The sequence below is a fragment of the Patagioenas fasciata genome, chromosome 1 (genome assembly GCF_037038585.1).
Source record: "Patagioenas fasciata isolate bPatFas1 chromosome 1, bPatFas1.hap1, whole genome shotgun sequence".
In the NCBI taxonomy this organism is placed as follows: Eukaryota; Metazoa; Chordata; class Aves; order Columbiformes; family Columbidae; genus Patagioenas; species Patagioenas fasciata.
Window position 1 is genome coordinate 17,803,270 of NC_092520.1, and position 13,887 is coordinate 17,817,156.

Sequence of the window (13,887 nt, forward strand, 5' to 3'; positions counted from 1 at the left end):
AGTGCAGACCATGGTGAGGCTGCCTGACTCCTGCAGCCCATGGAGGTCTGTGGTGGAGTAGATCTCCACCTGCAGCCTGGGGAAGGGCCCACACCAGAGCAGGTGGGTGCCTGAAGGACTACACTTCGTGAAAAGGACCCAGGCTGGAGCAGTTAATGAAGAACTACAGCCCACGGGAAAGACTCATGTTGGAGAAGTTCATGGAGGACTGTCTCCCATGGGAGGTACCCCACGCTGGAGCAGGGGAAGAGTGTGAGGAGTCCTCCCCCTGAGGAGGAAGAAGCAGCAGAAACGTGTGATGAGCAAACCACAAACCCCATTCCCCATTCTCATGCCACTCAGGGGGAAGAGGCAGAGAAATCAGGAGCAAAGGTCAGCCCAGGAAAAGGGAAGGATAGGGGAAGGTGTTTTAAGACTTGGTTTTATTTCTCATTATCCTGCTCTGACTGGTAGTACATTAAATTTCCCTGAGTTGAGTCTGTTTTGCCCATGACAGTAATTGCGAGTGATTTCTCCCTGTCCTTATCTCAATCCCCAAGCCTTTCATTGTATTTTTCTCCCCTGTTCAGCTGAGGAAGGGAGTGACAGAGCAGCTTGGTGGGCACTTGGTGCCCAGCTGCGGTCAACCCATCACATCCAGGAAATAGAATCTCAGATACACTTACCCCTTGGGCATTTCTATCCAGCTATCCATTTCTATCCAGCTATCCATTTCTATCCTTTTTCTCAAGTAAGTGCTGGTCGGTTTAAGTCCTGTTCTGTTTAAGTCCTGTTCTGAGTGCCTCACCTGATCTACTACACTGAAAATACAGATACAAGAAACTTCGGGGTGCTACAGTGTTGAGTATCAAGCTTCCTCTTCATGTGTAGCCCTGTTTCTCTGTGAAGAAACACAGTCTCAAGGGTATTTTTGGATTGTACTAGTCAAATTTATTTCCACTGTAGAAGCACACTTGTTTCAGTAATAAAAAAATAACATTTTCTTTGCAGAATAAAAGTAATCCTGTAGTGGTATAAATATATTTACTTGCACAAGAATCCATGTAAGTCACTCAACATATATTCAGATTTAATATTTTCATAGTTGTAAATTTCAAATGGAGTCAACAAAAGATAATTACTTGCAGAAAGATGAGAAAGGTGAAGTCTGGCTCAGTTGGGATAGAAACATATGAAATAATAGCTTGGGTTAAGTATAATTATTTTAAATAAATACACTGCTTATGAAATATACTGACAGCCTTCAGCACTGACCATTTCTGTTTGTCTAATTAAAACACACTACATGTTGTCAGCCACCGAAGTCTCTTCTGGCTGCCTCTTGGACACTACCTCGGTGCTGGCCACGCAGAACCAACATTGTGAGTGTTACTGCTCAGCCCAGTGCTCCTTAGTCTCTGCTTACCCTCTACATCTCCACGACCAAGACTCCCACCGCCAGCTACTGTCTTTCAAGGAAGAAACCAGGGCTAGCAAATTACTTCAGGAGGCCATCAGAGATTCATCAGACAGCACACCTGATCAATCAGTAAGTCCCTATGCTATACTATGACAAGTGCCATATTCCATACAGCATTATTAATGGGCTGGTGCAACCAGCGGTCCAGCTTATAGTAGGTAGGATTGATGTGTAACTTTATGTAGCATGAATACTTCATGCAAAAGGTAGAATACTATTTTTCTGCACTCCCATTCAGTTCAAGCTGTGGAACAACAGTAAACATAACTGTGGTAAACTTAACTCGTACTTTAACTTCTACATAATTCTTGAATTCTTTTTCCAATTGGTGAGTTTGAAAAAAAAAAAAAAAACCAAAACACGGAAATTAAGTTAAATGAATCAATTACATCATGTATCTGCATTATTGTTTTCTAACTTATTTACTGTGTGGGCTACTGTCAGCACCATGCCCTCACAACGTACGTTAATTTATTGCGATCCTTCCTTACTGTTAGTACAGTGAAAAAATTACACAAGGTTCAGCCTTGATTCTTCTCAATATGACTATGAGAGGACACCAAACTAATACAACACAATACTGAGGACAAGAGAACATAACACTTCTTTCTGATACACTGAAAAGCAATTTCACACATAAACTCATGTATGTAGGCACACTGACATATTCAGCACCATTTTTTTTTCTTTTTTAGTTTAACATCAACATTCAACCCCGAACAGATGAATGTTAAACCTCTAGGACAGTTTCAGTACCAAGAAAAGAACTACCTCTATTTTACAAACATCAAAATACTAACGTTGACACTTGAGAAGTTCACTGCAAGTGACCCTCTCTCTGAATTCGAAGTCGCTCCTTCTCCACTTGCAAGCGTTCCTTCTCAATCTGCAGCTTCTCTGACTCAAACTTCAGGAACTGCAGCCTCTCTTTCTCTAACTGCAAACGTTCTTTTTCAAGTTTTAACTTTTCAGTTTCTAGATCCAGAGGCTGCATGATGGGTTTTTCTGTTTGGGTGAGATCATTTTCCAGGGCAGGTTTTTCAGCATGCAGAGTCTCTAGCCTGAGCTTCTCCCATTCAATCTGAAGTCGTTCCTTCTCAATCTGAAGTCTCTCACGCTCCAAGTCAACATGCCGCAAACGCTCTTTTTCAATTTGCAGGCGCTCCTTCTCCACTTGCAACCTTTCAGCTTCAATGTCTAGTCGCTGCTTCTCCAGTTCCACCTTCTGCTTCTCCAGATTTACAAGCAAGTGAGAATCTTCATAGGCTAGCCTAGCTTGAGCAGAGCTTAGATTTCCAAACTCTTCAATGTGCGGGAAGTCTGGTAAGTCATTTTCTTTCTTTGAGTCTGGCAAAACCGATGACAATATTTCTTCTTCTTCCTCTATAGGAAACTGCAGAGAAGAATGTGATAGACAAGAATTACATTCCAGACTTCATGCCAGAATAAATTTCTCTCACACAACTTGACTGAAAATAACATATTGGGTTTTTTCATCTTAAAAGCTACTCAGAAGTGTTTAACTCACATGCTGTGAAACAACCGTGTTAGATCAAAAGACTGTTTTCTAGCCTTACACATACAAACATACCTTATCTGCAAGTTAATATCTGGTAATGAAAAATGGAAAAATCAGCTTATCAGTAGACATGCAAGAAAATGCAGAAAATATTGCACAGTAGGTGCAGTAGGATCTAAAAAAACATACGTTGTTCTGACTCTTCATATAGCTGAGTGACATTTATGTAAGGCACTAAGAACTTGTGTGACTATTTATCAGACCAGCTGGATCCATAGGCTATGTGGTATGTAAGCTAACCCAACCTTCACTAACTTGAGGATTCCATTTCTAAAAAACACCAACATTTTTCACATGATCCTAACCTTTCAAACTGTATTAAGTGGGTCAACAAACAGGACTTGTTTAACCAATTTTGTATTATCACATTTGCTGTAAAACTATTTATGATGCAGATGAGTAGGTGGTTAGGACCATCGCTCTTGGCGGACTGTAACACCTCATGCAGAATTATAACCCTTACGTGCTACAAATTCGTAGTACATAAGGAACAATTGTCTCCCACTAAGTATGCTGCAAAAGAAAGGCAAAATGAGGAACATATGGGTTCAGAAAAATCTTAACACAATGAGAGCTACTGCCAGTCTTCTAGCATTAGAGCAAGGCAGACACTATTCTTTAGCAGTTGTCAGACAGTTGTCTTGCTACCAATTTTTTCCCAGCACACATCTCAACTGAGCTAAGACAGGAATAGTTTCCCCTGCCCTCCAAAAAACCCCACCCAAACCAAAACTGTTAGTGTGCTCTTTTTTGAAAAAATATGTATTTGTACAGGTACAACAAAACTATCCAAACATTCTATTTCTCTCCAGCTGGCTGCCTACCCCAGGACAGTCATGGTACTACAGGGAGTAACAACCTGTCTACAGGATCCACAATAACTTGACAAAATCACACTAAATTTCTGACAGACACAAATGGCTGATTGACTTATTCAAGAAATATTTTTATCTCCTGTGGATTCATTTTAAGAAATGCAAACAGTATTTTATTTCCTTCTGTACCTGCAGGTAACATATACTTTAATTTGTTAAACAGGTGCATTTCTTTTCTCTGTTCATCTATCCAGACAGCCCAAGTATTAAAATAACCAGTTTCCTTCAACAGTGTATTTTCATTCTACTGACTGAACTAATTCTTACATATGGCACATACAAATGCAAAAATATATATGCAAATACATTCTCAAAGTTGAAGGACATCAATTTAATAATCAACATCCTAGACCATACACATAATTTCAAGTTTCTAGATTTGAATAACATATCTCCGAAACATATTTTTCTACAGTTTCTTTAATTCACACATTCAGAAAAAACAGAAACAGATGCTATGAAGAAACACAGCAAAAAGCCTTACGCTGAGATGAAATGAAGGCCATATTGCACACAGCTAACATACATCAGTCACTCACTTCAAAATTCTGCGGATCCTCCTCTTCCTCTTCTACTTTGATTTCTGTTAAGGATCCACCAGCTTCTCTGAAGTCAGTGATATTTTGCCATTCAAAACTAGATTCAATTGCAAATCCCATTTTCTCATCCATGTCTTCATTGAGAGAGTCATCTAAATTGGATGAAGGAAGGTGAAACCCAGCACCTACTACTTTGATGTTTGCATTCAGACGTTTTCTCTTCATGAGTGCTCTCCAGTCAAGGTATCGCCTTTTCACTTCTGTCCCTGTCCTTTGCTCTCCTTCACCTACAGCATTTACACACTCTGCTATTTCCTCCCAAGCTTTCCGTTTCATCTCATTAATTGTTGTATTAAGTTGCTTTGAAAAGAGTACTTCTCTCCTTTTTCTGATTTCCTTAAGGAGAGTTTGAGTTTCCTGAACGCTAAAATTGCTTTTTCTTTTTCTTTTTAATTGTTTCATTTTTTCCAGCTTTAACCTAATAATTTCACCACAGGAGACTACAGAGATGATCTGACACTTATCAGTTATTAATACAAATAAAATTTAAAAGCCTATGAAAGCAGAGCTCAGTTCTTGTGAAGTGAATTTTCTCTTCACTTTGTAGTATTTTCCTATTTGTCAGGCTTCCTAAGAGAAAAAGAGCAAACAACATAAATCTCCAATGCATACAGTGTATTTTCATTTAACGAACTTGAACCCTAAGTCATCATTTAAGAAACGCATATTTTGAACTGATTGTTCATTCCATAGAAGAAAACCGTTTTGTTAAACTCTGAATATAAAGTAGCTATAGATAGCTTCTCTAATCTCATATGAATTATAAATCCATTAATATACCCATGTCACAAACCGTTAAGGTTGAGTTGATATTTCCATTATAAAAACACAGGTATTTGCTTTCAACTCTTATTAGAGTTTTGCCAGTTGGGATTTGCTTAAGGCTGAAATATGACATACAAATTCCAGTTCGAATGCTAAATTATTTCCAAAAGAAGCTAGAATTGTTATATCATTACTTCAAACACATGAAATGTTTAGGGGACTGAAATTTCTGAGACATTTTTAACAAGACATCATTTCTATTAAAAAAAAAAAAAAGTAGATTAATATGAAAAGTGAAGTTTTTAGAGGCTGTTCTTACTGAGCTTTATCACAGAAAAAGAACTGGAGCAATTCTGCTGAATGTCAGAACATAACTACTATTTCGAACAAATGTCATGCATTAGAGATGTTTTAACAGCAGCTAGATTTACGAGTAAGTCACTACATGCCCATGGTAAAGCCCTCCTCTATCCTCCTTACACTGCAAAACACCTAGTGTCAGATGTGAGGGCAGGTTGAAAGTTCATTCAGTCTTCTACCTTCGGCAATAGCTGGTCCTGTGCCCAATGCTGAAGAGAACACTAAACCCCATAACACACCTGACAGACTGTGCGCAGCTCTGTGCAGAAAGTGGGAAGTCTGAGTGGGAGAAACGGGGGACTATTAATGCAGTGATGAATATATCATAGACCATACCCTGTTTTCCCCAAAATACAACAGGGTCTTTTATTAATTTTTAGTCCAAAAGATGCTTACTTTTCTACATTTATAGCTGCCTGGACACTATTTAAATTGATGTTTTTTATGACCTGTAACTAGGGTTTATTTTTGGAGTAGGGCTTATATTTCAAGCGTCCTCAAAACGAACACACAAACGAACACACAAACGAACACACAAACGAACACACAAACGAACACACAAACGAACACACAAACGAACACACAAACGAACACACACAACTAAACCAAAACTGAAAGCAGAGACTGAAAATGAAAAATGTTTCTTGATCAGACTGTTTGGTTCAACTTAGGATTTATTTTGGACTTTCTTTTGTTCCACGCTACCTACCACTTCAGGTAGAGTTATGGTTTAACCCAGCAGGCAGCTAAACACCACACAGTTGTTCTCTCACTCCCCTCACAGCAGGATGGGAGAATTGGGAAAAAGGTAAATCTTGTGGGTTGAGGTAAAGATAGTTTAATAAGACAGAAAAGGGAAAACAATAATAATAATGATAAAAGAATATATCAAAACAAGTGCTGCACAATGCAATCACTCACCACCCACTGACTAATGCCCAGCCCATGCCTGAGCACCAGCTGCTGCCCCCAGGTTTTTATTCAACATGACATCCTATGGTCTGAAATATCCCGTTGGCCAGTTTGTGTCAGCTCTCCCAGTTGTGTCCCCTCCCAGCTTTTTGTGCACCCCCAGCCTCCTCGCTGGCAGGGTAGTATGAGAAGCTGACTTAGAGTAAGCACTGCTCAGCAAAAACTAAAACGTCAGCATGTTATCAACATTATTCTCATTTTAAATGCAAAATGCTGCACTGTACCAGCTGCTAGGAAAAAAAAACTCTATCCCAGCCAAAACCAGGACGGGTAGGTTTAAAAGGTTTTAAACCAAGGAAGCCAGTGATTCACTACACAGTACTTACAGTTTCAAGCTGTTATGTTTATTCACTATTAATCTAGTATAGACTTCTTGTCCACCTGAAGCAAATAGCTTGCAGATTATATATTTGGTTGCTACTGAATAATGGACTTAATCCTTAAGTAACTCTCCCCCAGCTGTACAGGATTCTTAAATTATTAAGTCTTTTTTTCTCCTGAACTTGGTTAAAACATACACATCAGAACATTACACAAAAACTCAGTTTGGGGGACAATGCATGTAATAGATTAGACATTTTTGATATCATGCAACATTCTTTCATAAGGAAAACATAAGTATGTTGGCATCAAATACTTTTTTTAAATATTGCATTCAGGAAACTACTTGGGTTTATTACTTCTCATTAAAATATCACCCTCACTTTGAATCCATTTATTTGTGATGGTTACTAGCTAGCAAATATGCAAAACCATGTCACTAGAAGAAATCAACTGCATAAAGCATGAGCTTGCATTAGCATGGACCACTCTAGTGTCCTCCCATGTGGTTATCCAGCACTTCTGACTCTCCAGACTCCAGCTAGAAGCTGCACGTTCCTGTGTAAGATGCATGAAACTTCCTGCCCTTCTGAAAATAAAATACTAATAGGTTAAGAAAAGGGGATTAAAAAAAAATATATATATATATATATGAAACCTACTGTTTTAATGGACACCCTGACATGACCAGTACTAAAAAAAAATGCTGGTTTTAAAAAAAAATCAGATTCATAACACAACACAGCACTGTAACTGCTAGAACTACACAAAATTTTTCTGAGACCTTTTGTCTGATCTTTAAGCATCTCCCTTAACCTTCACTGTTATAAGTTTATGACAAAAAGATACTTGTGATTTCAAGGATGCAGCATCGTGTTTACTTGCCTGGCAGTAAATCAATTGATTTGGCATTTGCTGTGCTTTTCAAATGTGAATTACAGCATTATTGCTTTTCTGTTATTATGGTAACTAAATCTCTTGACCTATGTATCAAATTATCAAATTCTAAGTTTACCTTGTACAAGTGGTGTTTATATATGGGGTTTTTTTTGGTGTTTTTTGCATGTGCGTGTTTTGTTTTTTTCTAACTTTTAAAAAGTCACCGGGCAGGTAAACTCTTCAGAAAAGTTACCCAGACACAGAACAAATTAAGAGCACATTTAGAAAATTCACTGCTAATAAGGCAATTATTCTGGACTGATAGATACATAGATAAAGCCAGGATTCCTGTTTACTGGGGAAGGACCAAACGTTCATATTTTTACACTGGCTTTAGAAACACACATGTTTGCACTTAACCTGTTTGCAGGGTGCGAAGTGTGTGTGAAAGATTCAGAGGTATCCATTTTGAGCTGGTCTTCCAGGTAAAAAGAATTACATAAAAGATCTTACATGCAATATCAGTTTCACAAGAATAATAGTTATTCTTACTTGTCACTACCAAGACACTGAACCTCCATTTATAAGGCCACACTTCTTTCTACTGAAATTAGTAAAAATTCACATTTGATTTTAAGCATGTACTTAAGCGAACATTCAAGTACTTTAACTGGAAAAATGGGTCAGACTTTCCCAAGTACTTGCCAGTTGGATATGTCAAACTCTTGAAAATACTAGTGTATCCTTAAGTGTCTCTTAAGGTACCTAAACATCAGATTTCTGCTGAGTCACAGTCATTTTCATCTCAATATATACACTGGCTGAGTCCTTGACTCAGCCCCAGCTGGGATGAACAAGGTTCTGGTCATTCCCCAATAACGGGGAACCACAGGATTTTAAGAGACAAACACGGTATCTTTATTTACCCTGGCCCTCCCTAGATCTCTCACTGCTAGCACAGCAGGATAAAGTGGGCACAATCACAGGAAAACACACACATAGAGCTTTCAAATAAAATTTTCAACGCTATTTTCTAAATATAATTCTACACAAATGAGGAAGACACAGCCAGCCAAGCTTTCACTTTGGCTCCAGAGAAGGCAGAGAGTTAAAACACACAACTCTCAGGTTATCCTGTGGTCAGTCTCACTGCTCCTTGTGCAGGTGTTGTGCATCACCCATCTGATCGCTTCAGCCACTCTTTGGGAAGTGCCTGATCTTGGTTTCAGATTTCATGCCACAAACCAAACACATAACCTTTAAAAATTATAATACTAACTTGGAAACTACTGGTATCCAATTCCTTTATTAAAGTTTTCTTTTAGACTTATTTTTTTTCTTCTAGAACATGTCTGATACAAGCCCCTGGATTTCCCAGTAAAACAGCAGCAAAGCCTACCTATCTTAAACTCCATGACTACTATCTTCCAACTGGTAAGGACATCTTACCTTTTATAACTCTTTCCTTTTGGAAAGCATATTGCCTCCTTAAATACGATTCCTTTCTTATTAATATAAATCGGTGTTAACAAATTGATTTAAGGTTATATTGACTCCCAAAGTCAGATCAACTCTATTGTGGCAGCGTTCACTTTTCTGATATATTAACTAAAAAGCATTATTATCTAACTAAAGCTGATGTTTGGAATATTCTGTTTTCTGACATTGCAAAATGGTCTACAGGACATTACTCTCTACCAAAAGAGGACATAGATCATGTTTAAGTTTTGCTTTGATATTAAGTCTAAAACATGAAATGCATACATTTGGGGAAAAAAAAAAAGTAGATAGTCATTGTAGTTTTGCCAGAATCAGAACTGTAACTGCTCTACATTTTAGTGTCTTTAGCAGACAACTCCAAAGTAAATAATATTTTCCGAGTTCTCCGATTGGGAAGATGGGCAGTTCACTCAGAAGAAGTGCGTGGAGATAAGAGCAGAGGTGAAAACAAAATTTTTCGGTCGGGTCAAACAACTTGCACCACTATGAAGGTAAGAGAAGATAACTGCAAGAAAATAAATTTTAAAAATTTCTTCTCAACTATATGACCAAAAGCATTTCTGTAACATGACCAAAGACATCAGTTACCTGGCAAGGAATAGCTACAGTCTTGTCAAGTGACAGAAAAATCCCTGGGAAATAACACAGGATGTAAACAGCCCATTACGTGACCAGCCATGCACCCATCTCACAGCATGGTACGAGCTACAAACGCAAAATGTACATTTTCACCGTTTGGGCAGAAACATAAAGTGCTGGCTAGAAAAAAAGAAGCTATTCTGATCACACGAGAGCAGAAAGATTTCAAGGGTCTTCCAGGAAAGAGGACAACACGGAGCTATGGGACTGATGCAGCCCTGTCAGGCCAGAAGCAACCTACAATCAAGAAGGTCCTTACCACTGGACTAAAGAAACACAAACTATTTGTTCAGATTGAAATTAAGCAAGTATTACAAAACTAAGCTGAACACTCCATAAACGGAACACACACACACTGAATAATTTTGATGTAATTAACAAGAGGCATCTGCCGTTCTGTCTCTGTATCTTTGTGTCTCTTTTGCTCACACCTTACTGTATCTGTGCTGGACCAACAAAAACCAACCAAACAAAACAAACAAACAAACAAAAACAAACACACACAACAAAAACACTAAACCAGCAAGCAAAATAACCCACAAACATGCATTCCCCAGGACTCAAGAATTGTTGCTAGCATCAAACATTAACTATGCTCTAGAAAAATTATTACTTTTTAGACTATGATGTCTTTATGACTTGCCTTTTCTTTCTTTTTTTTAATTTTTTTTTTTTATGTTTTTAAACTTTCAGAACTTACAATTTCAGGGAAAAAAACCCACAACTTTAAATTGGGAGGACCTGCTACCTTTTTTTAAATGAAATTTGAGAGTCTGATCTTTGCATGGTACTAGAGCCTAGAGATCTCTGGAAAACTTCATATGTGATGGCTACCTTGGGTTGGAACAACTCATGCTTTGGTATCAAGAGAGGCTTTAGTACGGGAGGATCTGGGTGCTAATGAAGACATCACCAAACGATCAGGCCTTCTACAAGAAGCTCGTGGTTTGAAAAGGCAAGCACTAAAGGGAACCAACGACACCTAAAAGGATAATTCAATGAAACAGAGAGGCAGTACCGAGGATGTAAAGCAGCGGCAGATTCAGGCTGTTGAATCCACAGATTCATCAGTAAAAAGTTCCCCTGCAAGAGCAACGGCCGTGAACGGGAGAAAACCTGCCCCCGAGCAGGCGCGCACCCTGCAGGGCTGGAGGGGGCACAGCGCCCCGCTCCGCGCCGCCGGGCAACGGGGAGGCGGGGCCGGCCGGGTCCCGCCAGGAGCAGCAAGACGCCCTGCGGGGAAGGCAACAAAGGAAGGCCGGGGCACAGGCGGCTGCCCCGGCTGGCGACCCCGAGCCCCGCCGGGCCTGTTCCGCCAGGGCGACAGCGCCCAGAGCGTGGCTGCGGGGGCACCCCCGCCCTGACCCCGCGGAGCAGGTGGGCCCACGACCCACGCCGTAGGCCGAGGCCACCCCGGGAAGTGACTGGGCGGCGAGACCCTGCGCCTCTCCGAGGAGGAGGATGAGGAGGAGCAGGGCGGACCTGCGGGGCTCCCGAGGCGGACGGCGGACAACCGCCTCACTGCCCGCAGGGGCCGAGGGCGGCGAAGCCCCACCGCGCTTCCCCCACAAAGGGGCCGGAGGCTGCCCGCACCCCGCGCGTGGAGCAACCCCACAGGGGAGGCGGCTGCGTCAGCCCCGCCGAGGACCGGGCCGGTCCCGCTCCCCACCCGCTCGGATCCCCGGGGAGCCGCGCGAACTACTCACCTGCGCCCAACTCTCCCCTCTGGGTCGCCGGCCCTTTAACAGCCAACGCCCTCCCATTGGGCGAGCTGCATGCCTGTCAGTTCTTCCCGCACGTCTATTGGTAGCCTACGTCCGCCACTTCTCCGTCCCGCCCTGACGCGCCAGGCGGGCCGGAGTCCCCCACATACGCTTTGAGCGCTACACCCTCCCTCCCAGAGGGGCCGCCAGCGGTTGTACGCAGCCCCAGACAGGATTGGCTACACCCTCTGCTTGTCTTTCGCATATCTGTCGATAATTGGCTAGTGCCTTTCAGGGCCCGCCTCTACCCTCAATGAGCTTCCGGCGGCGGGGATGTCGCCGGGTTACGGAGGAGTCAGACAGGGTGGTCCCGGCGCTGCCTGCCCGCTTTGTCTGGGGAGCGGTGCAATGGGCCACCCGAAGGTGATGGGTGATGGTGGACGGTCTGTAAGGTGTGGGGGAAGCTTGGCCTCTTGGGGCTCCTCCCCGCGGTGCGCCCTGCGGCCGGAGCCCTAAGCCGAGGGGCCGGATTTGCCCCTGAGAGCTGCCCTGGCTGCGGGGCCTGACGGGCCGCGGTCATGCGGTGGCCTTTACAATGAAATAACATTTTACTAACAGTGAAATAACATTTGTGGAGATACTGCAATAAAGTAATAATTATCTTTTTGTTAGTGCTGCTTATGTAAGCCACCGTGTCAGTAATTTAAGTGAATGTACATGCAAAACATTCTCGTGGAGCTTTCTGTTCTTGGGCTCTTTGTCTCCTCAGCCACACATGAAGCGTCTGGCACTTGCTCTTTGTATGACACCCTGTTGCCTTGGTAACGTAACCTTTGTACAGGCTTAAGGTGCTACTTGCAGGTAGATTATTTGGATTTTTTTTTTCTGAAGTTTGCAGCCTCTGTTCTGTCCAACCCAATGCATGTATGTGTTATTTTGCATGTTTATTAATTACTTAATCCTTTCAAATCCAAATTCTGGACTGTATTCAGTATTTGGACTTAAGTGTTTTCACTAGATGGATAGGTTATTTGATTAATATGGCTTCTAGTGATCGTAATTGTGGTGATGCAACTACAAACCTCCTTTAAAATGGTATATTCCAGTTTCAGCTAACATTTTTGGCAGTGAACTTCCTGAAATAGAAACTAAATGTGGAAAGGCTATGAATTTATCAGCTTACTTACAGGTAATTATGGTGTTGTTGCCATACGTGCCCACTATATACTGAATATAGTAAAAATTTAAAAAGGAAAATAGTAAGGAGTAGGGCAACAAGACTGTGCCACGTTCCTGGCAATCTATGAGACAGGGATATTTCTTACTAAGGCCTAGGTATGAACTAGGCTTCAATATATGTTATTACCAGTATTTTGACAGTGCCTAAAAATAAGATACAAGTGTGGCCTAAAGGTCTTGCAAGTCAGTTCAAACTAGATTTGGGTGCAAGTAGGTAGAAAAATTATACAAGAATGAAAGACATTAATAGTCTGAATGTCTGCCAGTCTGCAAAAATTAGTGCTAATTATACCTCATTGAGTATCCTTCTATTGTGAAGCACAAAAACATTAAATATGATTAGTGTCCATTAGAATAATTTGAACTAGGAAGCATATGATTTCCTAGGGTAGCTGTGCACATAAATCTAAATAGCTCTACTTTCTTCCCCTATTGTTATCCCACTATTACAGATGCTATTAATCACAGGTGAAAATCTTGGTATATACCAGTTTCCTCCAACAAAAATCCTTGAACCTCTGTTCATGTGAACTATACTGAATTTAAATGTAATTTATGTGTAACAATTATGTGTAATTTATTCACTAAATCCAGACTCTGCTTCCTTGCTTTTGATCACTATGAGAAAAGCCCCACCCCATAGTCTACTTCAGATACCAACTGTGCAAGTCCCTGGTGAATTCCCTGGATCTGTAGCATATACGGATGAAATTTTCTTCTGATTCAGCACAGGGTAACACAACTACATCTCTGAGATTTGGTCTGTGAATCCCTTCATTGCTCAGTGTAAGCTTTTAACACTCTGAACAGTTGGAATGCTTCCTATGTGTCTGCAAACAGCAAAAGGCCTTCAAGTGTTGGAAGGTTAATTTTTATCACTGTAACTCTATTTATACAGAGCTTTGAAGGTCACAGAATTTTAAATTCTGGATGAATACAAGACAACACAGGGCTCCTGCACTTAGTTCTATATCCTTTGCACACAAATTTTAGACTA

General features: G+C 41.0%; 1 protein-coding gene across 5 annotated transcripts; it reads right to left on the reverse strand.

The window, feature by feature from the left end:
- Positions 1-907: 907 nt before the first annotated feature.
- On the reverse strand, positions 908-11,838 carry MSANTD4 (Myb/SANT DNA binding domain containing 4 with coiled-coils). Of its 5 annotated transcripts, XM_071803684.1 has the most exons (4): positions 11,655-11,838; positions 10,967-11,031; positions 4,453-5,082; positions 908-2,852 (listed from the first exon to the last, which is right to left on the reverse strand). In XM_071803684.1, exons 3-4 carry the CDS (start codon positions 4,912-4,914, stop codon positions 2,277-2,279), a joined length of 1,038 nt encoding a protein of 345 aa, XP_071659785.1. In that variant the 5' UTR covers positions 4,915-5,082; positions 10,967-11,031; positions 11,655-11,838; the 3' UTR covers positions 908-2,276. The 5 variants fall into 5 exon arrangements, with proteins under 5 accessions (XP_071659785.1, XP_065687894.1, XP_065687910.1 ...); XM_065831822.2 differs by lacking the exon at positions 10,967-11,031; XM_065831838.2 differs by lacking the exon at positions 11,655-11,838 and having other exon boundaries at positions 10,967-11,635.
- Positions 11,839-13,887: the final 2,049 nt, after the last annotated feature.